The 25,227-nt window shown below is 51.2% G+C and overlaps 8 protein-coding genes across 8 annotated transcripts; 4 read left to right on the top strand and 4 right to left on the bottom strand.

Annotated features, from left to right (window-relative positions):
• The first annotated feature begins 2,227 nt into the window (after positions 1-2,227).
• On the top strand, positions 2,228-5,603 carry BDV17DRAFT_175400 (putative C6 finger domain protein). The gene is made up of 4 exons (XM_073754842.1): positions 2,228-2,948; positions 3,029-3,389; positions 3,437-4,258; positions 4,307-5,603. Exons 1-4 carry the CDS (start codon positions 2,538-2,540, stop codon positions 5,185-5,187), a joined length of 2,475 nt encoding a protein of 824 aa, XP_073619616.1. The 5' UTR covers positions 2,228-2,537; the 3' UTR covers positions 5,188-5,603.
• Positions 5,604-8,347: 2,744 nt separating this feature from the next.
• On the top strand, positions 8,348-11,019 carry BDV17DRAFT_175323 (putative chromatin remodeling complex subunit (Rsc9)). Its single transcript, XM_073754841.1, has 3 exons — positions 8,348-8,525; positions 8,593-8,919; positions 8,998-11,019. The coding sequence occupies exons 1-3, from the start codon at positions 8,492-8,494 to the stop codon at positions 10,851-10,853; spliced, it is 2,217 nt and encodes a 738-aa protein (XP_073619615.1). The 5' UTR covers positions 8,348-8,491; the 3' UTR covers positions 10,854-11,019.
• A 3,405-nt stretch (positions 11,020-14,424) lies between these two features.
• On the top strand, positions 14,425-15,802 carry BDV17DRAFT_287713 (putative integral membrane protein; the record flags this gene model as incomplete). The annotated part of the gene is made up of 6 exons (XM_073761232.1): positions 14,425-14,577; positions 14,641-14,677; positions 14,752-14,819; positions 14,875-15,248; positions 15,296-15,363; positions 15,420-15,802. The coding sequence occupies 6 exons, from the start codon at positions 14,425-14,427 to the stop codon at positions 15,800-15,802; spliced, it is 1,083 nt and encodes a 360-aa protein (XP_073619614.1).
• Positions 15,803-16,058: 256 nt separating this feature from the next.
• BDV17DRAFT_175172 (stromal membrane-associated protein) lies at positions 16,059-18,534 on the bottom strand. Its single transcript, XM_073754840.1, has 5 exons — positions 18,327-18,534; positions 18,091-18,259; positions 17,990-18,034; positions 17,825-17,927; positions 16,059-17,761 (listed from the first exon to the last, which is right to left on the bottom strand). Exons 1-5 carry the CDS (start codon positions 18,433-18,435, stop codon positions 16,478-16,480), a joined length of 1,710 nt encoding a protein of 569 aa, XP_073619613.1. The 5' UTR covers positions 18,436-18,534; the 3' UTR covers positions 16,059-16,477.
• Positions 18,535-19,373: 839 nt separating this feature from the next.
• Positions 19,374-20,298, bottom strand: BDV17DRAFT_253733 (uncharacterized protein). The gene is made up of 2 exons (XM_073756686.1): positions 20,033-20,298; positions 19,374-19,966 (listed from the first exon to the last, which is right to left on the bottom strand). Exons 1-2 carry the CDS (start codon positions 20,265-20,267, stop codon positions 19,539-19,541), a joined length of 663 nt encoding a protein of 220 aa, XP_073619612.1. The 5' UTR covers positions 20,268-20,298; the 3' UTR covers positions 19,374-19,538.
• A 320-nt stretch (positions 20,299-20,618) lies between these two features.
• On the bottom strand, positions 20,619-22,734 carry BDV17DRAFT_279494 (major facilitator superfamily domain-containing protein; the record flags this gene model as incomplete). The annotated part of the gene is made up of 11 exons (XM_073759726.1): positions 20,619-20,806; positions 20,941-21,029; positions 21,091-21,191; positions 21,254-21,374; positions 21,432-21,466; positions 21,520-21,799; positions 21,923-22,055; positions 22,124-22,139; positions 22,194-22,235; positions 22,304-22,495; positions 22,582-22,734. The coding sequence occupies 11 exons, from the start codon at positions 22,732-22,734 to the stop codon at positions 20,619-20,621; spliced, it is 1,350 nt and encodes a 449-aa protein (XP_073619611.1).
• Positions 22,735-22,811: 77 nt separating this feature from the next.
• BDV17DRAFT_279493 (TauD/TfdA dioxygenase family protein) lies at positions 22,812-24,289 on the top strand (the record flags this gene model as incomplete). Its single annotated transcript, XM_073759725.1, has 7 exons — positions 22,812-22,998; positions 23,225-23,436; positions 23,500-23,651; positions 23,708-23,907; positions 23,946-24,034; positions 24,068-24,151; positions 24,185-24,289. The coding sequence occupies 7 exons, from the start codon at positions 22,812-22,814 to the stop codon at positions 24,287-24,289; spliced, it is 1,029 nt and encodes a 342-aa protein (XP_073619610.1).
• BDV17DRAFT_175107 (peptide-methionine (R)-S-oxide reductase) lies at positions 23,975-25,166 on the bottom strand. Its single transcript, XM_073754839.1, has 2 exons — positions 24,802-25,166; positions 23,975-24,733 (listed from the first exon to the last, which is right to left on the bottom strand). Exons 1-2 carry the CDS (start codon positions 25,040-25,042, stop codon positions 24,363-24,365), a joined length of 612 nt encoding a protein of 203 aa, XP_073619609.1. The 5' UTR covers positions 25,043-25,166; the 3' UTR covers positions 23,975-24,362.
• Between the last annotated feature and the right edge of the window lie 61 nt (positions 25,167-25,227).

Below are 25,227 nucleotides of genomic sequence, written 5' to 3'. Positions count from 1 at the left end.
GTTTGATATAGACAGACTCGTAGAGGATACTCTTCACATGTAGTCGACAAGCCGGACTCGGCTTGAGAAGTTGAGGGGCTCACCCAGGGATTCACCGACAATCCAGTTATATTCAGGCCGTCCACCACTGGCTCGGTCATACTTTGCGGGCATGGACTCATGACTTGCAACTTGCCACATCCCTACCATCAATCCTTCTAGAAGCGCTTTTGATCTTCCATGCAGACCGATCATGCATTTGGGGCCAGTCATTCTGCTGCCGTGGCTGCTCAGGGACTCAGCTCGCCATTACTGCTGCTCGTACAAGAATCCAAAACATGCCTCGAAGTAATACTGGTATACGACTAGTGCCATATTCAGTTACCGAGTACGTAACATCCCGTCCGGCACTGAAGTTAGAAGTTACTAGTAGTGAATGGGGGTTCTGCTCGATGATACCCATCCCGCGCAGATCGAGCGAACGGTCGAGTCTCTGTTTTTTCTTTTTCTGCCATAGAGAAGATCACGTTCTTGTCGTACTGATCAGCACAAACAACTTTAAGGACCCTGCCACCTTCATGAATCATGAGAGGGAACAATTTTACATCATCGCTCATTCGTCGGTGATGATTTCTGGTCTTCGCAGACTCAGATCTTCGGTGGGAAACGAAAAACGGAGTGCTGGGCCTGCAGGATGGCGTCACAGCTGCTGTTTTGGGGCGTCTGCAGCGCTTCGACGGTCGACGGTCGGTCATGGGGCAGATCGATCCTCCACCAATCCCAGTATCCCCAGGATCAATGTCGGGTCTCCTCGGGGGTTCCAAATCAAGCGAACTGCGTTCACGTCTTGTGCTGATTTCCAGCTCGCAGACGGACTTACTTTCTGTCTGTCAGGGAGCACAACTAATTTCAGCCTCTAGCGATCTTCAACAAGGGTATACGGACTCTACGAGGGACGTCCGACCCAAGAAGGCTGAGTGGTTGGCATTCTAACCACGCTTCAATACGATTCTTATCCTGCTCGTTCCTGCAAATACTTCCTCTACGCATTCAGGGACGAATAATACATCCCTGTTCCGACTTTCTACATTCAGCAAACGCTCTCTTCCGGTGGATCTTCGTCCCAGACACCGACGTCTTCCCCAGAGTCTTAGACAGTCCCACACCAAGGGACGCTATGTCGCGATTGCAATTCCCGTTTCCTGGACATGGGATTATAGTCTACGGGGTATTAATGGTGGTTCCAAATGTCCGACGCTAGGAAGGCTGCAGCTCAGACTTGATTTAACCGATGTCGTCGCGATGGACCTGTCTTGAGCATCGCTCTGATATCAGAGTGCAGAACGCCTGGTATGGATCGGATCATCGGTGAATACAGCTAACTTTGGCCTTCGGTAACAAATTGTCGTCGACGTTTCAGTTGACGGCGGACGCTCCGGGGGTCCGGTCTGTTTTGGAACGGAATTTGTCCGCTGTGTCGGCGCTGACGGCCACTGCAGTGTCTTCTTCCATCCGCGGCGTGCTCTTGTACCTAGGTCGCTAACTCGCTATTGATTGGTATAGGCATAATGCAATGGTACTTGAAAGAATGTTCCTTCGGCTCTGCCAACCAACAGCGGCTCTTGCTCGGGGGCTACATCATACCATATCCTGTGAGAGGCATTAATAGTGTCCTGCGATTGATCCATACTGCTTTCATATACTCAACCTTTGTCTCCTGGTCAATCTTTCCCTCTCAATGGCAGCGCCGGAACCAAAAAGGTCGTAGATAAGCATACTGCGATCCTCCATATTGTGCTTATTTCGAGCGATCTCGACTGGCAGGCAAGTGCATATGTGTTACGTCAATATACTAAGATTTGACCCAAGATTTTATCAGACCAACACCGACAAGGATCTGCATAAATCCAAACAGTGCTGTAATATAAGATTAGAATGGCTGTTTGACTATGATGGTTCGTAAATTTGGCAATGAAAAGAGTCGCGACATGCTCAGTGAAGCTGTGGTGCTGACTGCGAGGAATGTGATTTGCATCAATTGCTTCACATTCAGAACCAGGAGATAGTCTCAAGCAACAAAGGGACAACTCGGTCGCGGTCAATAGCAACTCGCAATAATTCCCGTCTTCGCAGCAGCCATAACCACACCCTCTTAACTCGAGCGCAGGTCTATTTTGGTTCTGGCGCGAGGGAAATAGTATTAATCCGTCGCAGGACGCAGAAACAAAAAGCCGGGCCTCCGCGTCGGCGCGATCATCATCCAAGATGCTAAACTATATCGCGAGAGCTTCTCCGGAATATTGTCTTCAATATTTCTGCATCAAGTTGCGCGAACATGAGTGCTGTGTCCTACTCAACGCCGAGGGCATTCGGCGCTAGCCCCTTCAAAATGCCTCCCCGCCCAAGTAATTCTTAGCCTGTAAAACCTTGCCTCCTGCTGGCCTCGCGTCTTCTCCGTCTTTCAACTCAACTCCCTCTGCCTTCCCATCCATCATCCGGAGCTTCGCTCCACCATCAACAACCCTTTCGTACGCGCAATTCTATCGCCGCTAGCTGCAATGAATTCTCGCGAGCACTCTGATATGCCTCCGGCGCCATCCTACCCGTCGCCCAACGCGGCGCAGATCGGTCAGGGCACCATGCAGTACTACACAAACCGCCAGTTGACGACCGATGAGCTCTTGTCCGCTGAGCTTTCGCGCGAAACTTCGGGCCCTGGAATTAATGATGGCTCGAGTAATGGCGTTCATCACGGGCAATCGATGGTTTTGGGCTCGTCAAATGCCGGCGCCGCTGACATGGGCCGTCCGTCCTCGCCGGATCAACATCAGCAGCAACACATGCTTCCCTTCCCGCCGAGTCAGCAGGTGGGCGTTGACCCAAACCATGACCTTAGCTATGGGGATCAGAGCGCGAGGAGGAAGCGGACGAAGATCTCGCGAGCTTGCGATGAGTGCAGGCGCAAGAAGGTATTTTGGCTTGTCTATTGTTTTTCTTCTTCCCGTCACGCGACAGACTCGTGCATGATCTGACCCAGCTTTCTTAATAGGTCCGCTGCGATGCGAGCTCGGAATCCGGAGTCGAAACCTGTTCCAATTGTCGTCGGCTGGGTGTGGTTTGCCAATTCAGCCGCGTGCCGATGAAGCGCGGTCCCAGTAAAGGGTACATCAAGGAACTTGCGGAGCGATTGCATACCCTCGAAAACCAGATGCAGCCTGCTATGGTTCATCCGGACATGCCGTACCAACCTATGAACGAAGCGCCGTCCCCTCGAGCATACCAGGACTTCTCGTCGCCGATGGATACCGGCGGCATCGGTGGCCGCAAGAGAACATACTCTGTGTTTGATGGCCTACCTAGCTCCTCTATCGCTCAACCCCATTTCAATTCGCGCCCCCAGAATGCCTTTGGTTAGTCTCGTCCTCAGTGTGCAAAGTATCGGTATTAACTTTCCTAGATGCGGGCGAAAACGCGTCGGACCCGTTCAATCCTACCGTTGTCGCTGGCTCAGCGCCCAAGCCCGGGAACCTTTTCTGGGCAACGGGGAATGAGAGCGATCTTCCTGCTGGGCTGGAGATTCCTGATATACCGAAGAATGAGGAAGACATGGCACCTTTAGGTGTAGATGAAGGAGCTCTTAACGCGTACGTTTTACTGCCAGAAGCTCTATCAGAAGCTAACAGACGTAGGTACTATGAGAAGGTCCACCCGATTATCCCGATTTTACCAAGCACAAAAGACCGCCTACTCGGGCTCCTTCACCAGTGCAGCCGTGAAGTGCAAGAGATTTTCCTCTACAGTTTATACACCTTAACGCGCGTCAACACTGAGCGCGTGGCCAGTACTTTCGAAAGGGTTACGTCATACGATAATGCGCAAGACCTTCTCTTATATTACACTCGGCAGTCATCTCTAGTCCGTTCGTCGGCGCTAAACTTGATATGGCTCCAGAGCACGCTTCTCATGATCCTAGATTGCGACGCGCGCGGACCGGACAACTTTGTGCTGAAGGATGGCATTCCCAAGCCGACATTGATCCAGGCCGCCACCAAGCTCGGCTCCGACCTCGCGAAGAACTTCGGTCAGTTGAGGGCCAAACGAATATCTGATCCCGATGTCGACTCGGAAGCGAATCTCGCCAGGCGGAGCTGGGTATCTTTGGCGATTTTGTCGCGCTGGTACGCTGTCAGCGTCGCTGACCCGAGCGTCCTTGTGGCGTATGACATTGGTGGTCGGGAGGATGAAAGGGTTGCCGGTGCTGTGGCGGCCGGAATCGGCTGTACGTATACCTTCCTTCTTAAGATCTTCTTTTGCTAACCGTCCAAAGCATATTCTACCTTCTTGAGTGAAATTGTCAATATAGCTGCGGCCGAACACAACATCTGCCAGTCCAACACTGGCATTGGGCGGGTTGTTTCGGCGAATCTGGCGGCTTCCCTCGAACGCCTCTCTGGAATAAACGATTTCCAAGGCCCATCGGATGGCCAAGGAAACGACTCGTCCCATAGCTTCATCGAAAGCTTACAGAATCAGCTGTACTGGACGACGCGGCTGCTGATAAAGCGACACATCTTCGTCTACAGCCCGTACGAGATCATCCTCAGCGCCGAAGAAGTCATCAACGAACTACACAGGGCAATCTCACAGTCTCGCCCATCCACCCCCTTCGACTTCCACAGTTTAGCCATAGCAACAATGACCCTTCTCGAGGCGTCCGTCCTCCCAGAATACACCGATGAATGCTGGCAAACCCTAGGGAGAGTCGAAGACATCCTCGACCAGCGCGAAAAGCGCGCCCTGGGCCCCACCGAATTCGGCGAAGTCTTCCACACCGAATCCTGGGACGCCAAAATCCGCCTCTTCCTCGAATGGCGCCGCACAAAGTCGCAGGAGACTCAGCTCCACGATCCTCAACTAGGACGCATCGGCTCTGCCGCTCCACCCCCCGTCGTCGGCCCCAACGAGCAGCGCTCCCTCCAGCACCTTGCCGACCTGGCTGTTGGTGCCGAGGGATCTGTTGCTGCGAATGCATCGCCCCCGCCGCCTTCTGCTATTCCATCGACCGAGAATCATAATATGGCCGCTACGTCGCCGAACTTGGCTTCGGCTGCGCCGCCGCAGGGTCGCATCGTGGTTGACTTTACCCTGCTGACTAAGGAGGGATACCTCAATGTCTTCTCCGGTCTGATCTATCGGCGGTCTCGTTAGGTTTCTACCTCTGGTCACAGTCACATTGCACTTACGAACTGCCTAGCTAGCTGATGGGGATCCGACGCGTTCATCTTGTCTAGCTTCATTTCTCCATTGATTCGATTCATCGTACCTCAACAAAAGGACATATCCGCTTCTCGGACTTTGTTTATGGGGGCATCGTTTCTCTTTCTCTACTCTGTATTCTAGCTGTTTCTTTCAACTCTTTGGGTATCTTGGGACTATATCTGACGATAGCTTCCTGACCCATTATCTACTATAGCTACTATATGACAGTATCACTTGTCGGGATATAGGGTCACATTGCTGTTTGTTTTGCACTCAGTGAATAATGCATTCAATTCGTTCTCATTATATATGAACTTTTCTCTTTAGAATAACATTTCAAATGCATAAGATCTGCAAGATAACAAAAGCCGAGAGAGAACAACAACGCCACACTTAACTTTGTGTATGGGTAGATGCCTGGGCAATATAACAGAACACGTAATGACATGGCCATCAAATCGCAACCATCATTATAGCAATCGTAGAACCGGGCTCTCAACGATGACCAAGCACCGAATGGAAGCATCAAAATGCAGTAAAGCAAGATAAATACTCGAATGTCCGTTAGTCAACTCGCCCTATTCCGATAAAAACCCGCTGCCAGAGGGCCTCGACATCCACCGCAAGTTTGAGGAAATTGTCATCCTGGAGGAGCGCACAGAGCCAGCCTTGTACCCTTGCTGTTTCTTCTACGGTGGGGTTGGGATTAGATATGTAGTTGGCTACTTCTGCAGGGGTGGGCTCTCCATTTGCGAAGGAAGGAAAAAGGAAGACTGGTTCGGAGTGTGGTTCAACAGCGACTCTGTGTGATTTAGTTGCTGAGTTTGTGGTAGTCGCTGATGTGGAAGCTTTCATCGTCTGGTCATGGGGGTTGTTGGGAATTGAGGAGGGTGATTTCGCCCGAACCGGTTTGCTTTGGGCTTTCTTCGGAGAGTTTTGACCCTTCGATGTTCTCAGTACCAGCCCCTTTCCTTTCGGCAATGACGGTGACGTTACAGAGGGTTTATCTGTAGTATTCGTGGCTTTATGTAGCATGGTGAGTATATGTGGTACATTGCAAATTGTGCATGATTGTTCGAGGGGGTTTATACCTGTGGTAGCCTTCTTGGTAGTGATCTGATCTGTTGCTTCAGGGGTCGAACGACTTCTTTTAGCCTTTGGAACAGAGAAAGGCAGGTCTCTTCTTGGAGGTATATGTGACTGTAATTCTTCAACATCATGGAAGCCTGTAAAGCCTGTGGATGTGCTTGGTCGCATGAATCTGCCTGCGTCTGGGTTGGTGCTGGCTAGTGGTATATTTTTGGTCGAGGGTCTGTCTTCGAATAGAGCTTTATGAAGGCTACTTGAACTGCTATGAGTTAAAGCGCTGCTGATGAAGTGACGGCTCGTGCTAGATAGTGTTCCGGAGTTGGAAGCCGTGGGTGGAAGGACTGTATCTGTAGCTTTATGTGAGACTCAATTGTCTAGCTCCCAAGGCTCCAGACGCGTACCTGGAGGTATGTCTCTTATGATGCTGGATGATCTGTGATGTGGAGGAACGCTAGATGCAGGCGTTCTGGTTGAAGGGCTCGTGAAGATACTGGACGACCTGAACGGTAGACACGCACTGCTGCTCGGTATGGAAGTCTCAATTGTAGTTGAAGGGTAACGCTGTAGACCAGGGCCAGGGCCAGAATCAATCCGTCCAACGCTTGGGAGTGCCGTAGCGGGCCTGTTCATAGGCCGCACAGAGTTAATGTTCGACTCCGAGAAAGGGCAGTTGATCTCGCTGAGCACAGCTAGCGCCGAATAGAAGTCCTTCTCATTCAAAAACTTTATTTGAAAGCGCTTGATCTGTGAAGCTGTCAGTACTGCATTATCCGGCTTATGGAGGCTGAGCGCACGTATGTAGGTCCTTGCGGATACTTGACAGCGAGACAAGGAAGCTTCACGACCACGGCGAAGGGTGGTCTTCCTGAGCTTTTTTGGCTGGAGTGCAGTTGATGTTCAAATTCATTCATGAGGTCTGTAATACAAATCTCTTCCTGTTGATATGTTTAGCGGATGGGCTTTTGTGGTAGACTTGGAGACTTGTTGGCAAATATATTTACCAGTGGCACCAGGTTATCGAGGACTCTAAACAGAACCCTCCCAGACGAACATGTCGTATATGTTTCGAAGACGCCAATGAGGTTCCCGTTACCAAGGATATGACTCCAAGTTAATGGCCCTCTGTGATTGACAGAGGTGCACGTATAAGAGAATTTAGCGAGCTGGAATCGGGCCAACGTGATGGGCCCCTGAGCCTGCTGGGAGTGGAAGGACTGGGGCATGCTGGATAAAGGCCTTGCATAGAAAGGCAATTTGGATAAAACTGGTCGAATAGATGATGCTTAGGAATGATGAATTGGTTCAGTTGAGTTCAGAGTGAGTGGACGGATCCGTCCAAAACGGCAGGTGACCTGGACGCCGGGCAATGGATGCACACCGGCATTAGTATACACGAAGGCATGCTGCTGACCTCAGTGATATATTTTTGAATGTCAACAATCCAATAACTGATTTGCGGACAGCACTATCAACCCAATCGATATCCGACAGTATACTTCGTATTTGTTTCCTATTGAAGAAAGTAGTTGCCTTGATGCCTCAGACATCAAGGTAGGCGACAGAGACCCGGAAGTACGATGATCCGGATACGCGCCTGAGGCCTCTCTTTGGCGACTGAGAGCGCGGACTTTTTGCTGGAAGACGCCAGGACCGATCGATCCCGCAACCAAGGAATTGCCCTCCCCGCAGATTGTCACTGTCGCTATCGAACTTCAGTACACGCGCCCGTGTACCCTCCCTTGAGTTTCCGTGTCTGCCCTCGCCGGTTGTCGTTGCCAGGTTAGCAACCTCATCCTTGATTTGCGATAGCTCTGGACCGCGCCGAGCTCGTGGACCATTCGCGGCCGGTTCTACCACCCCCAGCAGACACATCATTGCCCCTGCAGACAACGAACGTGATAAAGATTTCGGCTTGCCATTGGGAACCAAGACACAACAGGCGAGACGATCGAATTAACGAGCGACTCTACGCGTCCCATCGAAGGGCGATCATCGAATACCCAGCCCTAAAGCGGAGAACTGCGTTCAGCCTGTTAAGGTACAATCAACAAGCAGGCCTGCTCTGGACGTGCTGGGTTACTAATTTCGCTGCGACAAGGAAGGAACGACGTTTGTAAAATCCACGGGTGACACTGAAAGTGTGAAAGGCCCAGGCTGAGCCAAAATGAGTGCTCAAACTCCACGTACATCCCTACGACGTAAGAAACCAAACCAAGCTCTTTCCTCTTTGTGGCTAGCTTGCTAAACTTACCATGTCTTTTGTAGAGGGCCTGCGGCAAGCGCCCAAGGTCAACCAACCCTTCATCCCTGACACCGCGCCGGTACGCCGCTCACACATGCACGAGAATCAATCCCCACAGCCAGCCCATGCTCAGACGCATTCGATGTCGCCTGCAAATCCAGGCAGCCCACACGTTGCGAGCGAGAACTGGGAAGGCAAGGAACACCGGGTTCCAATGTCGACGCGCGATGTCTGGACACCCGGAAATCGACCGAGTCTTTTCAGCAGTTATCTTGGAAAGGGCAAGACAGTGAAACAAGCGGACTTCTATGATCCCTACTTCCCTCTGAGATTTATTGAAGTCCCAAAGTGTACGTAAAATGATTACCCTGCCCCTCGTCCCCCAAACACTCTTCACGCTCTCAACAAACGGCTAACACCTAGACTAGCGGACCATATCTATAAACGTGCCCATTATGGGTTACAATCCGGCATCCCAGACGAGGTCGATTTCGCGCTGTACCATCTTGTTCAAATATCAAATCAGCGGGGTGACAAATTCAAGTTTGAAGGTTTCCCCTTGCTCGCGGAGAACCTGATGGAAAAGGCTATGGAGGTCACAGTCCTCTGTACTGGTGTCAAATGGGAGCTTCAGTACGATTTTGGACAAGCGACTGATCGTGTCAATGTCCTTAATGCACTGCACGGCACTCGCGACATACTGGACAGGATCAAAAAGATTCCGGTCACGCTGCCTGATGATTCACTGGAGACGTACGAGTTCAACCACCGCCTCCGGAATATCAAGGAAGCCACTCTCATTCTCAGAAACATGGTCATCCTACCGGACAATGCATTATACATATCACGGTCCGCCAGCGGTCTGTTACGAGATTTCTTAGTGATTATGATTAACATCCCGGACCAGCCACGGCTGAACGAGCTCAAAAACGACGCACTCGATATCGCAGAGGAAGTAACCAAGGTCATGAGGACAGACCCCGAAGACCCGTTGTGGATATCACTGCTCAACTGCCTCTATTCGGCCGATCGCGCCCATGTAGTTCGTGCACTCTGGGCTCTCACACATTTTTCCACTGCGCTATACGAGCCGGAGGCAAACCGCGCAATAGAGAACATACCAAAAGAAGCGCTGCAACAGCTATACTTGCTCACCTTGATCGATCTGGACAAGGACGTTTTGAGTGGCGCACTTGACTTCTGGTATCAATACACTCTCGCACCCGAAAACATTGAGACTATGATGGACGTGTTCAATTTCCGGACCATTTTCATTCCACGCATGATCGCACTGTTAGTGCACGAAGGCCGGCCGAGCAAGAGAGAAACCGTCTTGCAAGAAGAGAAAGTCGCACCACCTCCGGCCGAAATCCCACGCGTCCCTTCAGAGTTACTAAAAGAGCTGATGGAGCTATCCGAACCAGAGCGCAGCTCGCGCTGGCTGCGCTGCTGCTTTGTCGAGGATGCGGAGTGCGAAATCACACAGATCGCCCTCTGGCAAGCCTACCAGAGCCGCTTCGCGGACCCTCGAGTCCCCGGCGGCGGCGTCCTCCCGGCAGCAGAGTTCATCAAGAACGTCAGCACGACATTCACAAACGCCCAGGCCCAAGTCATTAACGGCCCAGGCTCCTCAACCCGCTTCATCATCAAGGGCATCCGCCCCCTAGAAACAGCATACACCTTCCAAGGCTTCCCTTACATCTACTGCAAGTGGCAAGACAACTCTAAACCTTCCAAGTCTTGCATGCGCGCCTTCGCCTCCCCGTCCGACCTCCGCAACCACGTCTTCGCAGATCACATGGACCTCAAACCAACAGATACACCGGGGCAATATAACCTCGAGAACGCCGAAACACCCGTCCACACATGCCAGTGGGACAACTGCACCAAGTTCCGCTCTTCGGGCTCCAGCGCGAACACAGCCATGGTCGCCGGCCACGTCTCCTCGCATCTCCCGGAAGACCGGCCCGCGGACGCGGAAGCCCCGAGCTCGAAGCGCGCTGTGCTCCAGGAGCGCATTGTAAGGAAGTGGTTCTACATGGATACGCCTATTAGCGAGCGCGGCGAGCCCGTGGGTGTCGCGTACAAGGCTGCTTTGGTCCTGCGTAATCTTGCGCGAAACCTGCCGAATGGGATTGCGCCGGGGTTTAACGGGCTCTCCTGGAAGAAGGCTTCGTTCTTGAGTCACCGGCCAAAGATCATTGAGGTATGGGACCGGAATAGGTCGCTGCGGAAGGAGCTTACGGAGTTGATTATGATCTTGGAGAAGGAGGAGTACTATTGATGGAAACGAACTAGCCATCTGCGTCGGTTCACCTTCATCTGGTTGCTTGCTCTAGCTAGCATTCGAACCTTTTCTCTCTTCATTCTCGCCTTTGCTATGTTCTGTACAAATACCCTGGATTTTTACCATTACCATTACTTTCATAACTATTGCCATGCTTTTCTGGCTTCAAAAGATCTCGGTGGGTTTTGGTCGACGTGTTTGATCCCTTATTGACTGATAGTTGTGTGGCGTCTGGGCAACGGGGTAGAAAGGAGCTCGGCTTGATGGTTTGTTACGTCTTCCTAATTGTTGTAATTCACGTCGCGTCATTCCTTCTTCCGTTCCTGATTCATGTACCATAAAGGGCTGTATCAATGCCGTTGGCACTTTTGTGTCTGGCTCTTCGGCGTGACTTCGGCTGGATCCCAACGGAGTAAATCGCTCTTGCAGAACGTACAACTCCGCAGCTGACGATACGATGAAATCGGCCTCCAAATTCGTGTCGAGTAGGAGTAACCAAATCCCATGTCAGATCGAACGTCCAGCCACTGTGTTGACCAGAATGTGGATTGCTGAGAGTCATGATTGATGATTCGGGATCCGAACGTAGTTCAACTCGAGTCATTTTTCAACTCGAGTCATTTCGACGAGGCGTAAGAGTCATTGACTCTCCCTCGGCCAAGCCGCTGGGTGTACCGGTACCATGGTTTCCTGAATACTGATGCACTCCCCTCAATGCCCTCATAAGTTCAGCCGCAGTTATAGAATGCATAGCTGCAGGGATTGATCATCAGTCGGCGGTTTCAGCTGGCGCTTGGCGTCCCAGCGAAGTGTTTAGCGCAGTGCTAACGATCACGGACGCGATCACGAACCTGTCCAACGTTCCAAGGAATTAAACCCTGCGGCGATCATCTTATCGGGCGATGTTCACAATAAGCGAAATATTCTGAGAATTCCAACAAGGTCGAGATGATAAGAGGCATATCAATCGCTCACTATGGGGTACGGTCCGTGATCTCCGCTGGAAAACCATGGCGGCTTCAAGAGCCCCGGATATTCTAGGCGATGCATTTGACAAGAGATGCGAAATTGGCCTAACTCAGGCAAATCATCTGGCGGGAAGGAGTCTCTCCCTGCGTTTGTTTCGGCCATGGTCCGTACGAGCCATGCTCCCTAGGTCCTCGATTATTGTGTGAGCGGTGACTGTCTGAACACCAGCTCCCGTGCCGTATTTCGCATGAGATTGCATGCCCTATAAGAAGGTAGAATCAGCCAGATGATCGCTACGAGATACGAGAAGCACGGACGTGATGAACCTGACTATTCGCCTCAGAGACGGGAGCTGGCCAAGTGTTGGCCGACAGAGCACCGAATCTGGTGGCTTTCAGCTGGGTCTCGATGATAACCATATGATGTTTCGCTATGGTGATTGACGAGTATGGTAAAACATGGAAGCAAGGGAAGTTATGGACAAATATCTTCTGGAAAGAAGAGGTGGTGATGCACTTCCGCGGTGAGACCAAGAGAAGGTGTGCCTCAAGATTCAGGTTGCTCTTTCCTTGGTTGGCTTTCTCCGTTCAGCCTCCTCATCTCATCGTCTCATCGTCTCTCTATCTCACCATCCTCTCTTCCTCTCCATCTTTCTCCCAGAGTCCGGTCCTTGACGATCATCGAACAACAACTGAGGCTTTGCTCAAAGATGACAATTACTCCAACAACCATCCGTGTTGAAAGTTTCAGGGGCTCCTTCGGAGCACACTTGCAATAGTGCACAGACACAGACACAAGCGCACAGTGCATAATCGGATCTTCTTACAACCAACCACGATTCGTGATAGCCGAGAAGATTGACGCCACTAAAGCATGCGGAACATCATCACTTCATCAGGTTCAAAACTTCCAGTTCGAGGTCCGCATTCCGCCAGCGAGTTACAACCAGGCTAGTACCAACGGGGATGCGATCAGCAAGCCTCGTTGAGCACTTGCCGTCTGCCGAGCTTCAGCCGCGCAGCCTGCAGGAATTGAGAGCACGCCAAAGGAAGAATCTTATTCATCCTTTTACGCACTTCGAGTTCAGTGAGATGCTTGGCGATAGTATAATACTGCGTGCTGAAAAGCCAGACTCTGGAATTCTTCTAGGATGCAGACCGTTGTACTCGACTGTCATATCTGCGGTACCATGGTTGAAAGCACTGAGTGGGTGGCCAATATTGCAGTTTATCTAAATGTCTATTGAGGCGAACCCACGCCGCCGCCGGCACAGACCAGGTTACAGGTCCCACCACTGGTGACAAATCGTGCCTTTATCTACAAGTGGGGATTCAGGCGACTATTTTCTGTCAATTTATCATTATTGGATCTCTGGAAGCTGATTTGCAGTTCGTTGTGTCAATCGAAATATTCCCACTGATCTTTACATAAGACGGTTGTCATAGTAGGAGTCGACCAGACGGCTGGGGATCCGACAGAGCATTATTATATGCATTATTTCGAGTGTCCACACCTCACTCTGTACTCTCTTCCTCTCTGACTTTTCTGGCTTTTCGGTATCCGCATAGCACGGTGGATGATGCACCTCACTTTCACCGAGCAAGCCGCTCATTGCCTAGGACAACGAATGAGTATGGCAATCCTTATACCGTATCGGGATAAGCGGTATCCCGTCTGGTTCCCTTAGCTGAGCCAGAGTTGCAACAATCATAGACTTTATTCTGTTGTCACCTTTGTTCGTTCCTGGCCTAGCCGCCTGCTTCGCTTCCCGTTTACGATTTGAAACGGCCTGGTCCACAGTTTCCCGGGACTGCAGCTCCACTTTACTACGTTTTGTCTTCAGTTCTGTTTCTGGAGTTGGGGTCTTGGATCCTTCTTGAACTTAAACCAACTGTGGGTTCCGAACCTGACATGAGACAGAATTCAAACTCTGTTGATACCAGTGGCAGCTGGTATCCATATTCCAGTCACAAGAATGCGCAGCAACTCAGCAACAGCTGAGACCCGTGCCGGAAAGCCAATAGAATTTGCCAGGCCATACTCCGTATAGCCCCATAGTCAGGATGTCCCCGCGAGCAAATGCCTGCGAACTAGACGTTTCAACAGTTGGCCGTGAGCTCACGTGGGTGTTCGAGCTGAGCGGGTCAGTAAAATGACACGGTGCGATACGTAGTAAGTTGCAGCTGGCTATGTCAGTTTTAGAATTTGTGCTAATGGCGCCGGAAAGTTGGTGGCTTTTGCTAGTCACCCAAGCTCGTGGGCGAACTGATCCTTGGCCGGGGCGATCCCTTGCTCACTGACCATGTGGCTGTCACTGGCCGGGCCCTTAAGCCCATACTCCTCTTCTTACCTTCGCTTGCTTGGATTATTTTAGTGTCTTCACTGCCCCCTCCCTCATAAGCCGCCCTGCTATCCTTCGTGATACCGAACGCTCATTACAAGATAACAAAAACTGCCAGCAATGAACCCTGCGTGACTTGGCTTTCCTGACTTCACAGGCTGTACTAATTGTTCCACGCGTCTGCCTGGCCTTGAACTCTATTGTTTCCTGTCTCCCGCGTTGGCTTGACCCGAACCTTTTGGGGCATTGAGCGCCACGATGTCTATCGGCGTGCCTCGCGGTCAACATGCATTGGCAGTCAGTGCCATCTTCACTTCTCTGGCCACCGTATTCACACTAGTACGCATGTACACAAGGGCATTTTTGGTGAAACAGATAGGTGCTGATGATTGGACAATTCTCATATCTCTTGTATGTCGCAAGTTCCGAAACCCTCCAAGTTTCTGGGGTTAATTCCGCTAATCATACGTACAGGCTTTCAGCTGGGCATTCTTTGGTCTTTTTGTTGGAGGTACGTTTCCTATCTCACGGTTCTAGCACACCTGCATTCCAGTTCATAGTTGACGCTTGGGATCTCGCCACCAGAAACTGCTTATCTCATGGGAGAGCATTTCGAAAACATCCCAAAGGATACACTGACAAAGCAAATGATCGTAAGCGTCCTTTGCGGAAGGCCGAATAGCAGCTGCTAACTGTGCCGCCCTATAGTGCTTCTGGGCTTCAGTCCCCATTTATCAAGCCAGCCTGATTACCACGAAAGCATCCATTCTCTTACAGTACAAACGTGTTTTTTCAACGACGAACATGCGCATAGTCTGTTACATCTTGATCGGATTCCTTGGTGTGTGGGGAACATGGACATTTATCAGCGCGTGGCTCAATTGCGTTCCAGTCGCCAAGTTTTGGGACGATAGTCTGGAGGGCTATTGTTTGGATAAGAAGGCTCTATGGTTTTCCAACTCTGGAATACATATCTTCACCGATATCCTCCTGCTGCTATTCCCTATGCCCGTGCTCAAGAACCTCCAGCTACCTCGGCCACAGAAGCTTGCCCTGATAGCTGTCTTTGCTCTCGGCATCTTGTATGTGCCTCTCGTCCCCTGTTTTCGAGACTAGCTGACTAGCATAGTGTGCTTATTACCAGTATTCTCCGCCTACAGAGTCTCCTGGTTATCTCCGATTCCACAGACTCAACCTGTGAGTTTCCAAGTATCAGTTCGTCTATACTAAGTCAAGGAGCTAACAAGCTTCAGACGACAACGTAGGTGCAGCCCAATGGTCCGCAATCGAATGCAACACCGCCATCATTTGCGCCGTCCTCCCCGCAACTCGCGCCTTCATTTCCAAGCTCCTCCCCCAAATCTTCTCCACCAGCAAGAGCAAGAATACCACCAACCCCTACGGCCCCCGAAGCCGAAGCCGAACACCCGGTTTCCAGGCATCCGTTGCCGCAGGCGGAAGTGCCGACCCCCATTACACTCTGAGTAACCTGGGCGGCAGACAGCCCGATCAGAAAGACGTGCTCTCATCGTCACCGCCTGCTGAGATCAAAGTTACGACGAAGATATCGCAGGAGTCTGTGATGACCCCTGACGCGGACGATTTCTCCAGTATGAAGGGCTTAATCAAGGACTGAACAGAACCATTGTTCTTTCTCCTTTCCTTACTTTGCTCCTCTGGTTGTCACGAGAAGCGAGCGACTCTTTCTTTCTTTTCCCTTTTCCTTTCTTCGGGCTTTGATACCCCACCGTTCTTTCTCCTGGCCTCATACGGCCTCACTGTCGTCCAACTCGGCTTCGTATGCCTGAGATAAATATATACGCCTTATTACCCACTTGTACTTACTACCGTGGTATTGGTCTTTTCGTCTACGACGGCATGAATGGAGGAATGGGCAAACTATCTACAGTCTACAGACAATGCAATGATAATAGCAAACAAACATAGATCTGCGTACTAGCTGGTGCTTGTCGACCATACCCGCAAATCTACTTATTAGGAATCAATAGTTCCATCTCGGGTAGATAGATCGGCCCTATCAGTCGGCTATCGACTATCGAGATACTATTGAATAGTTATACGTTACATTGCGGTATAGCGCCAGGATCTACCTAGAGGACATAGAGGTCCGGTCCACATTATGTACAAGAAACTAGTGGGTAAATATCAACTAGTAAGGGGGAAAGAAAGTGCAGTATAGAAAACGGAAAAGAAACAACGATTTTGAAACCAGTCTTACGTACAATCATGACTCACTTATGCAAGCAACGAAACTGAAGGAGTAGATATCAAGAACCATATCAAATCATGGCTACTCCCAGACATTAGAGAACAAGTCATCGGATCCTCCAAACCCGCCGGCCGGTTTGGTGGCATTCGCAGTAGCAGTCGTAGATGAAGACACGGGGGCCGCGCTGGCCCAGCCGCCGAAGTCTTCGTCCTCTGTGACAGAGGGCGCGGGTGGTTTGGATGCTGAGGGAGATGCTGCGGGGGCACCCCAGCCGGCGCCGACGTCGTTGGCGGTCAGTGTATCGGGGAGCTTCATCATGGAAGATGGCTGGGGGGCTGGTGCTGGGGCGGGCTCGGGAGTGCTCCATGCGTTGGAGCCCCAGGCGTCGATGGCGGCCGCGTTGAGGCTGGGGATGGAAGATGTCGTTGTGGATACTGGCTTGGGTGGTTCAGCGGGTTTGGGCGCTGGATTGCTGAGGTTGAATGCGGAGCTGAGATCCGGTTGCGGAGCGGGAGATGTTACTGCTGGTGGAGAGCGGACTGGGGGCGGGGAGACGGCGGCTGTGGATAGTGGAGGCGAGGAGAGGCCAAAGAGGTCGTTGGACAGCGATGACGAAGGAGGGTTGGGCTTGGGTGGCGGGGGCGATTGGAAGTTAGAGAACCCAAAGTCATGGTTGTTGGATGAGATCGATGTGGTACGTGATTGCGGCTTTGCTGGAGGAATTGTGGGAGATGTGAGGCTGTCGAACAAGCCACCGCCTGAGTTTCCAACTGAGGCCGCGGGTGATGTCACCTTGGGCGCTGCAGGGGCGGACTTTGAGTTGGCGAAATTCGTCAGACCCGCAAAAGGCGAAGGCTTCTCTGCGGGCTTTTGCACCTGGGGAGAAGACGGAAAGCTCAATCCACTGAAGGCGTCGGTCAATCCACTCATGTTGCCCGATTGCGGGGACGGGGAGGCCAGATCCCCAAATGATGAAGTGCGCTCGTGCTGTGCCGGCGCGGGAGGAGGCTTGGAGTAAAGTGAAAGAATAGATTGCTTAAGGTCCGGTCTGGACATCCCACCTGCTGGTGTAGACGCAACGCTGGCGGGGCGACTGGTTGCTACTGGTTGTGTACTTCCAAAGAAATCTAGACCGAGTAAGGAGTCACCAGGGCGTTGGGGCTTCGGAGCAGTCGCAGGCTGTTGCTTGGGAGGCGCTCGGATTGAAGGCTCAGTAGTGCTAGGGCGAACTGGGGGAGCGACGTCGTCATCCGCGAAGAGATCAATGGACGGCTGTGGGCGATGTTGCGCGGGCGGCTGGCTGGCCGCCACCCTTTGCGAAGCGGAGCGTTCAATCTTGGCTTTTTCCTGTACAACGGCGAGAGGCTGAGAACAGAGTTAGCCAGTTTCAAGATATCCATCAAGCGCTGAGGATGTAGGGTAACTCACAACATCGTCGTCACCAACATCCAATGTCGAGGGATCGGGTATCGGACCGTCCATGACCCAGCGCTTGGATTCATATTTAGTCCTGATGAAATTCTCTATTTTCCTGTCCGAAATCATTTTCGTCAATTGAACGTCCACAAGCACTCAAGTGTATAATCCACTCACGCTTCTGACGGAACATGCCCAGGCGCCAACTTCGATTCCCAGTACCTATCCGATGCGTTAGTCCACCACAGATCGAGAAACTCGTTCCACAGGATACTGACTTATTGGCCCTGGCATTTCCCCATATTACGACGCTCGCGAGTTGCTCGTCGGTCCACGCATCAAGGTCCACGGATTTGACTCGGCTGATATGTGTTCCCATACCCCTGTGTATGCCCGAACAACGAATGCAGACGAAGATTCCGAGGTTCCATGAGGCCCATCGCGGGTCTAAGCAAGACGTCATCAGCAATTTCGTACGGTCAAGCGATCTGAGAATTGCAAGAAAGATACTCACGTTTGTTGCGTTTACAATCGGCGCATATCTTATTGGGTTCGAGTTTCAAGAGAGCTTTGATGGTTTGCTGATTCTGTGCCGCCTGAGCGGGGTTTGCGCGACGAGACATAACCGATCAATGTGCCACAGTCTGCTGTAATGACTAAAGAAAGATTGGAAAGGAGAAGGGGGAAGGAGGGAGAGGGATCGATAGCAAGAAGTTGGATGGAGCCTGGAGATTATTCACAAGTGGCGGTTCCAATGCGGTGTCCGAGCTTGGAAGCCTGAGGCAGGAATATCAACGACCCCTGCTGCCCGATGCGACACACACGTGATGCGGGCTCCTGCCGTTTCGCATTGATCAACTCTCCACTGGATTCCCCACGTCCTTCTCTGCGAGACTACCTCCTCTGCAATCAAAGCCTCATGAGATTGAAACGCTCTACTCTTACTTCTAATTTGGGCCAGAGTGCGGCGGATATGATCATACGAAGCATTTCAAATCCTCAGCTTGAGCTATTGAACAAAGAAATCCGCCGCAATCGGCATGGTCAATAGTGAAACAACCAAAGATTGAACAGCTCAAGAGCTTGTTTCTGATAAGTGCTATGTGACATCTTCTAGCTCAACTGTCTTTCCACAAAACGGTGCAATCTCTCGGTCAATTCGCGTCAACGCCATCCCCAACCTATCCACAATCCGCTATGCTAAACTATCACCAACACGTTCGCCGTTGATTTTCAGTAACTAAGCAGCCTTCAGGAAGTCTCTCAGGAACATCCACCTCCCAAGAGCTTTATACCCCACCTTATCCCAGTCATTGATCTTGCTCGGGTAAACAGGAAGTATATCTTGCAAGTCAGGGTCATGCGCTATGACAACGAAAACTTCAGCAGAAGCGTCGAAATCCTGCAGCTTCTCAACCGCAGCATCGGCCTCAGGCGGAGATGCATTGATATGCTCACTCGGCTCGTAAAAGGGCGTGGTCCTGTAGTCCGTTCCCTTCCTCGGATGAGCCTTTTCGATGATGCTTCCAGGGCATGCGGACAAAGGCGCCTGGCGAGGATTGGAGAAGTCACTGTCCAGCGGCGATGGATGAATTTCATCTGGTAGAGGCAGCTGAGGAGTTGGGCGGAATTCCCCTGCGTGGTGTGCAATGTCGCCTCCGAGGAAAATGAACTTGTCCTCGGATGTCCGCGCAAGAGCGCTCACATGGTCAGGGGCTATCCAACGTCAGCTCTGGTTCCAGCACAATACCTGTAGGTGCTTATACTTACTATGACCCTTTGTCTGCAAAAAGAAGAAACTACCATCCCCGAAGTAATCAATGGCTGGGAACCCACCAATCTCACTCGACGCATTCGAGAAGTCAAGCTCAACAACCTCACGGTCATGGAATGCATCATCGATGGTCTTCGCGTCCGGATTTTTTGGATACCCAGGGAAGGTACTCTTATCAGTCTTGAACCCCGGCCCCACTATAAGTGCCGTAGATCCAGGAAAAAGCGACGGATCCCCAACATGATCGAAATGATGGTGAGACCAGACAATAGCATCGATCGAGTCGAGCGGGATGCCCGTCTCATGAAGATGATCAGCTACATCTTTCTCAATGTCAAGACTCCAGCCTTTCGAAACACCCTGCTCGAGTGTCTCGCGCACTTCCATCAGCCAACACGTCAGTATGCTGTAAAGCGGAGACTCGAGACAGTCAAGTGTCTACTCACGCGTAAGAGGCAGCTTCTCTTTCCAGGCCTTTGGCAGTCCCAGATCAAACAGAAGCTTCTTTCCCTTTGCTTTGTTCTCGACAAGGAAACTATAGCAGGGTGCACCATTTATCATCTCGTGCCCGGGGACTGGCTCTTTGATTAGGAAGCTCCTTGAGAGGGTAATTTTACCGCCGGGAATGACGGAGACGTCGACTGTCGAGCCGGCATGTTTTGGAAAGATAGGAGGCGCCATTCTGTCTGGTTTTGGGTGCTGTGCTGTGTACGGAGTTAGATACGGGCACGAAGTTGAATAAGTAAGGGATCTACTTAAGAGGGGTAGGCCGTAGACTCTGGTTCATTGTGGATACATCCTTGGAGACGTTTGATTAGTTAAATATGACCTTGCATCAGGCCCGCAATGTGATTTTCAATCTCAGGTAACCTGAACTTCTAATCCCATGACTGAGGCTTCAGGCCTTCCATTCATGCACTGAGCCCATTCCTCGTATTTCCACCTCGCAATCCTCCGCTACGGTCGTACTTCCGACACCCTATCAAGAGCCTACTGCTTACCTCCAATACTGTCACGTTCTTGTTCTTCACCTTAAGGGCTCTGACTCTTAACCCTCGATCTAGAATGTATTGATGGTTGCAGGATATCAGCACTAGTGCACCGCAAAACAGGCCAAATCTTTGGAAAATAACTCTTTAGATAAAGCCACATCCCTAGGATAGCTACTATACTGCCCCCTGCGAACGCCGTGGCAAGGGAACCCGATTGGGTACGTAGGGCTATCAGCAGTTCGCCATGCACGGAGAGGAATGGTTGCGTGCCCGACATCCATCGAACATCAATAGCTGTACAGTAAATTCCAGAGAACCCACCATAACATGGTCGAAGGAAAGGTAAAAACGGAGAAACTTACAAACGATAGTAATAGAAGCGCCGACAAGAAGCGAACGGGCTTCCGGCTCCTTTCTGAGTATTTCACCCAGCCAGGCAAGAAGAGAGTACCTAGGTTGGAACAGTCAATACAGGCTTTCAATCTTCGTTACTGAAAGTGAGCCCAACATACTCCCAAGCTGCTGGGGCAAAGGTCAGGAAATAGAAAGCCATGATTGTCGGCGTTGAGTCGGGCCATGCTGAGAGAACAGCACAGCAGATTATTTGAAGGACCTGAGTTCATTCGTCAGTCGGTTCTTATAAAGTGATCCTGATCACCAGGAGCGTATACTTACTGCAGTGCCAACCGCGATCTGGATACGCCATTGCTTCCAGTCACTGACAGCATTCAGCAGAATTTTGCTCACAATGGAAATTGCATATCCGCCGAGCGGGATCAAGTTGACTATATATGTACTGTTAAGCCCATATTAGCCTGCTTCCATTCGAAAAATCGCGGAATTTAAGTCTAACCTGTAAATAGGCTTCCCAGTTGCTTTCGTAAGACCCTACTTTTTGTCAGACCCGGTTGACGTATATTCTTGGAAGCAGCAAGGCATACCTCCAAATACAACAAGAAGTAACTGTTCGCTCTTTGACTCCAGGCAAACTGTAGGTACGCAGTCATGTACAGCCATGCAAGCGGGTTGAGAGTAATGAGCTTTGCTTTCCTGAAAAGCTTTTTGTAGTCGATAAGCTTCGACGTCTCAGTGTCATTCTTCTCCATACGTGTAACGGCCAGACGGCGCTCAGAGCGTGTCAACCATAGCGCTCTAGTGATATTGGGTGAATCAGGAATGATCAGGAAGCCGATCAGGCCCCAGAATACTGTGATGCATCCACTGAGGCAAGCTAAGCGTTAGCTCGCACCTGTATAGCGAAAGCTGAGGCCTACCTGACGATGAACAGCCATTGTCAGCCCTATAACCATTAGCATGACATTATCGAGAGACTGAATACATGACAAGCTTACTTCAAGACCTCCCGCACCGTTGAGGTTCTTATAGAGGGCTGCTTGCAGAATGCTAAGAAACATGCTCCCTGCGACACCACTGACGCCGCATATAGCCAGTCTTTTTCCAAGCTCAGCCGGTGTGTCTGCAGAGTCAGCCTCGGGGCAGAAGCAACGACGAAGGAATGGTACGTACACTAGTTGAAAATAAGACTGACCAAGCCAGGCCACTATGTCTAGGGCCGTCAGCGTAGGACTAGCACCGTTGTCAGATCGATTCTTACCGACTCGAATATACCAAGTAAAAATTGAAGTGCATAGACGGTCTGGGGATTGCTCGCTGCGTAAGTTCTAGCATATTGTCAGTAATTGCAGATTGTCCATGAAGAGATACTAGACGTACGTAAGAGGTCAAAAGTCCCCAGATGACCTCGCAAGCAGGAAGGAATATGGACGGCCTTATGAGAGTCTGAATCATCTGCGAGGGGACAATGGCCAAGGCATATCCGATCGAGAAATACGAGATAAATTCAATAAGCTCGTTGCCGTATAGCGAAAGTGCTTCCTTCATTCCCGACACGTATACCTGCGTTGTCGCCGATTGATCTGTCCTAAGAGCATATGCTGTTAGGGCTTGGTGCAGCATCACCAGAGAATTGGATAGACTCTCACCTTTGTAAGGCCCGCCACGAAAGCCCAGGTCAGTAGCAGGATATCAATCTTCAATACAAGCACTCGTTCCGGGTTGTCCAGATGAAGGGTCCGAGTAAGCCATCTCGATATCTTCCAGGGCTTTGTGCCTGCATCCTGGGCTATGCTGTCCATGTCGGGCGGTATGCGAGCAGTTGAGACTGTGATAACAGCACCTCAACAAGCCTGGTGGCAAAGACTTTTGATTATCCATGGAGAATCAATGCAGCGATGCGAATTCGTCAAGCTTGAGGTCTCGCTATAATTGCGTGCTTCCGACACACAGTGACGGCACATACTGCCCTCCAAGCACAACCCTGTGGTGGATTCCAATCATCATCGGAGATACTCATAAAACTAATCAGCCCGCTGTGCAACGAGGTTACCAGGATGCGACCGGTATGCGCCCGAGCAAATAGTCATATGTGGTATAGTGGGTTGTGTTGACGTCTTTCTTGGCCGGGATGAGCACCATGCACTGGACCTCCAGACACTGCAAGCTTCTTCAACTCTTGGCAGTTGCGCGTTTATATACTCGTAGAAAGCCGTCTGCTGTCAATCTGGGAAGTCGCGACCCCGTACCTTTCTTCAACCGTAAACGGCAACCACGCGTCATGGGCTACAGAGCCTCTATACCCCACCTACCTCCCCGTGAGGCCAGAGGGCTTCACACCGACCCTCGACATTCCGGCCTTCGATACGGATGAGCCAGGTCTCTTGACGTCAAAATCAAACTGCGTCGGAACAGAGATTCGCCGTCTGCAACTCAGCCAGTTGACGCCCGCAGGTCTGGACCAGGTAGCGCTCCTGGCGGCGCATAGGGGGGTCCTTGTCTTTGTGAGTCAACCGGTGCTTTATGACGCGCACTGCTACTTTACCAACGGAGTTTGCTTTGCACAGCGAGGCCAGGATTTTGCTGATATAGGTCCGGAGCGGCAGCTGGAAATCGCGAGACTCTTTAGACTCTTTGGACCTTTGCATAGGCATCCGACGATGGGATATCTTAAGGGCACTGGGCCGGAGTTTCAGGTAGTGTATGCTGACGAGAAAGTGTATGCGTGCCCTAAGCTACTATCAGCAGACTGCAGTTGAACTGACAGCAAAGTAGGGGAAACCTCAGAGACCTCTTAGGCTCACGAACAAATTATGATCTATGGCATGTTGATCAAACCTTCACTCCGAATACACCTGACACCACCTTCTTCTGGGTTCTCGAGATACCTGTGTCGGGCGGGTGTGACACAGCTTTTGCCTCATTGACTGCAGCCTACAAAGCCCTCTCACCAACATTCCGCGAGGCCCTTCACCGTCTGAGGCTCCTGCATACTAGTGCTATGTTGGGGAAGTTGCCAGGGTAGGTCAAGAGCGAGCCCTGAAGGAAGCAGTCAAGACAGAGCACCCGCTCGTTACATCGCATCCAGTGACAAAGGAACCGGTGCTGTTTATTAATCCGACCATTGCTCGCTAGGTTATTGGTTGTAAGCCGAGCGAGTCGGATCTGCTGTTGGGGTTCCTATATGACCATATCCGGTCGCTGGACTTTTCATGCCGAGTGTCCTGGGGGAAGGGAACGGTTGTTGTCTAGGATCAGAGGACAGTCGCTCACTCTGCGGTCCCGGACTTCGCAGACGGGGAACGCCGGCATATGGTCCGCATAGTCCCATACGGAAGCCAACCCCAGCCTTTGTAACCGTCATGTACTTCATTCGATACTACACCATACCACCAATATATACACACAAAAGATATCGCATCACATTAAATCACGCCTTAGCCTTCGCCTCCCCCTCATCCTCTGCAAACTTCAAACTCACACTGTTAACACAATGCCTCTCATCAGTCGGGGTCGAATACCCTTCTCCCTTAAAGACATGTCCCAAATGTCCCCCGCAGTTCCTACACGTAATCTCCGTCCTCTCCATCCCAAACGATCGGTCCGTATGCCTCGCCACAGCCCCAGGGATGGAATCAAAGTAGGCAGGCCACCCGCATCCAGATTTGAACTTGTGAGTTGCTTTGTACAGCGGTGCATTGCAGCCCGCGCAATTGTAGACGCCTGATGTAGGGTGGTGTGAGTCGTATTCGCCTGTGCCGGGACGTTCAGTGCCCTTTTGACGGAGGATGCGGAATTGTTCTAGTCATTATTAGACTGGGGTTCGTACGGCAAATAATTGCAAATCAAGATAGTTAGAGATATCTTACCTGGACTCAGCACAGCGCGCCACTCATCCTCGCTTCTGTTGTCTGGTGGGGGAGCCATGGGTTCTGCTTGAGCGCGTGATGAACTGAAGAAGGAACCTAGAAATGGGATAGCCGGAGCAGACTTGAGAACGGCTTTTGTAGCAGGTGTTACAGGAGGAAGGGCTGCGACTCGGGGACGGACGGGGGGGAAGTGGATGAGGGGCGATGCGAGGATGCGGAGGGAGGTTCGGAGAAAGCGCATTTAGGCTGGTTTGCTGCTTTGCTTGGGTTTCTGCTCTACCTTGAGCAGGGTCTTCTCTTGCGACAAGGCAAGGTGAACACTAGAATTGATGTTTTGAAAAGCTTGAAGTTGGATCGGAGCTACTAATATTTCTCGAGATGAGGTCGCCGCTGTAGATGTTCTGGAGGTTTCCTGCTTTACGTCAT

Source organism: Aspergillus undulatus, assembly GCF_047715775.1.
Source record: "Aspergillus undulatus strain CBS 261.88 unplaced genomic scaffold BDV17scaffold_5, whole genome shotgun sequence".
Taxonomy (NCBI): Eukaryota; Fungi; Ascomycota; class Eurotiomycetes; order Eurotiales; family Aspergillaceae; genus Aspergillus; species Aspergillus undulatus.
The sequence above is the reverse complement of the archived record's forward strand: the minus strand, read 5'-3'. Positions and strand labels throughout refer to the sequence as shown.

Coding starts and splice junctions, on each gene's coding strand:
- BDV17DRAFT_175323 (XM_073754841.1), top strand. CDS start 8,492: ATGAGTGCTCAAACTCCACGTACATCCCTACGAC. Junction 8,526..8,592: donor TCCACGTACATCCCTACGAC/GTAAGAAACCAA, acceptor TGTCTTTTGTAG/AGGGCCTGCGGCAAGCGCCC. Junction 8,920..8,997: donor ATTTATTGAAGTCCCAAAGT/GTACGTAAAATG, acceptor CACCTAGACTAG/CGGACCATATCTATAAACGT.
- BDV17DRAFT_253733 (XM_073756686.1), bottom strand. CDS start 20,267: ATGGCGCCTCCTATCTTTCCAAAACATGCCGGCTCGACAGTCGACGTC. Junction 19,967..20,032: donor AGAGAAGCTGCCTCTTACGC/GTGAGTAGACAC, acceptor GGCTGATGGAAG/TGCGCGAGACACTCGAGCAG.
- BDV17DRAFT_175400 (XM_073754842.1), top strand. CDS start 2,538: ATGAATTCTCGCGAGCACTCTGATATGCCTCCGGCGCCATCCTACCCG. Junction 3,390..3,436: donor GCGCCCCCAGAATGCCTTTG/GTTAGTCTCGTC, acceptor TAACTTTCCTAG/ATGCGGGCGAAAACGCGTCG. Junction 4,259..4,306: donor TGTGGCGGCCGGAATCGGCT/GTACGTATACCT, acceptor AACCGTCCAAAG/CATATTCTACCTTCTTGAGT.
- BDV17DRAFT_175107 (XM_073754839.1), bottom strand. CDS start 25,042: ATGCGCTTTCTCCGAACCTCCCTCCGCATCCTCGCATCGCCCCTCATC. Junction 24,734..24,801: donor GCGCGCTGTGCTGAGTCCAG/GTAAGATATCTC, acceptor AATAATGACTAG/AACAATTCCGCATCCTCCGT.
- BDV17DRAFT_175172 (XM_073754840.1), bottom strand. CDS start 18,435: ATGTCTCGTCGCGCAAACCCCGCTCAGGCGGCACAGAATCAGCAAACC. Junction 18,035..18,090: donor GGAAATGCCAGGGCCAATAA/GTCAGTATCCTG, acceptor CGCATCGGATAG/GTACTGGGAATCGAAGTTGG. Junction 17,928..17,989: donor GGGCATGTTCCGTCAGAAGC/GTGAGTGGATTA, acceptor GATTTCGGACAG/GAAAATAGAGAATTTCATCA.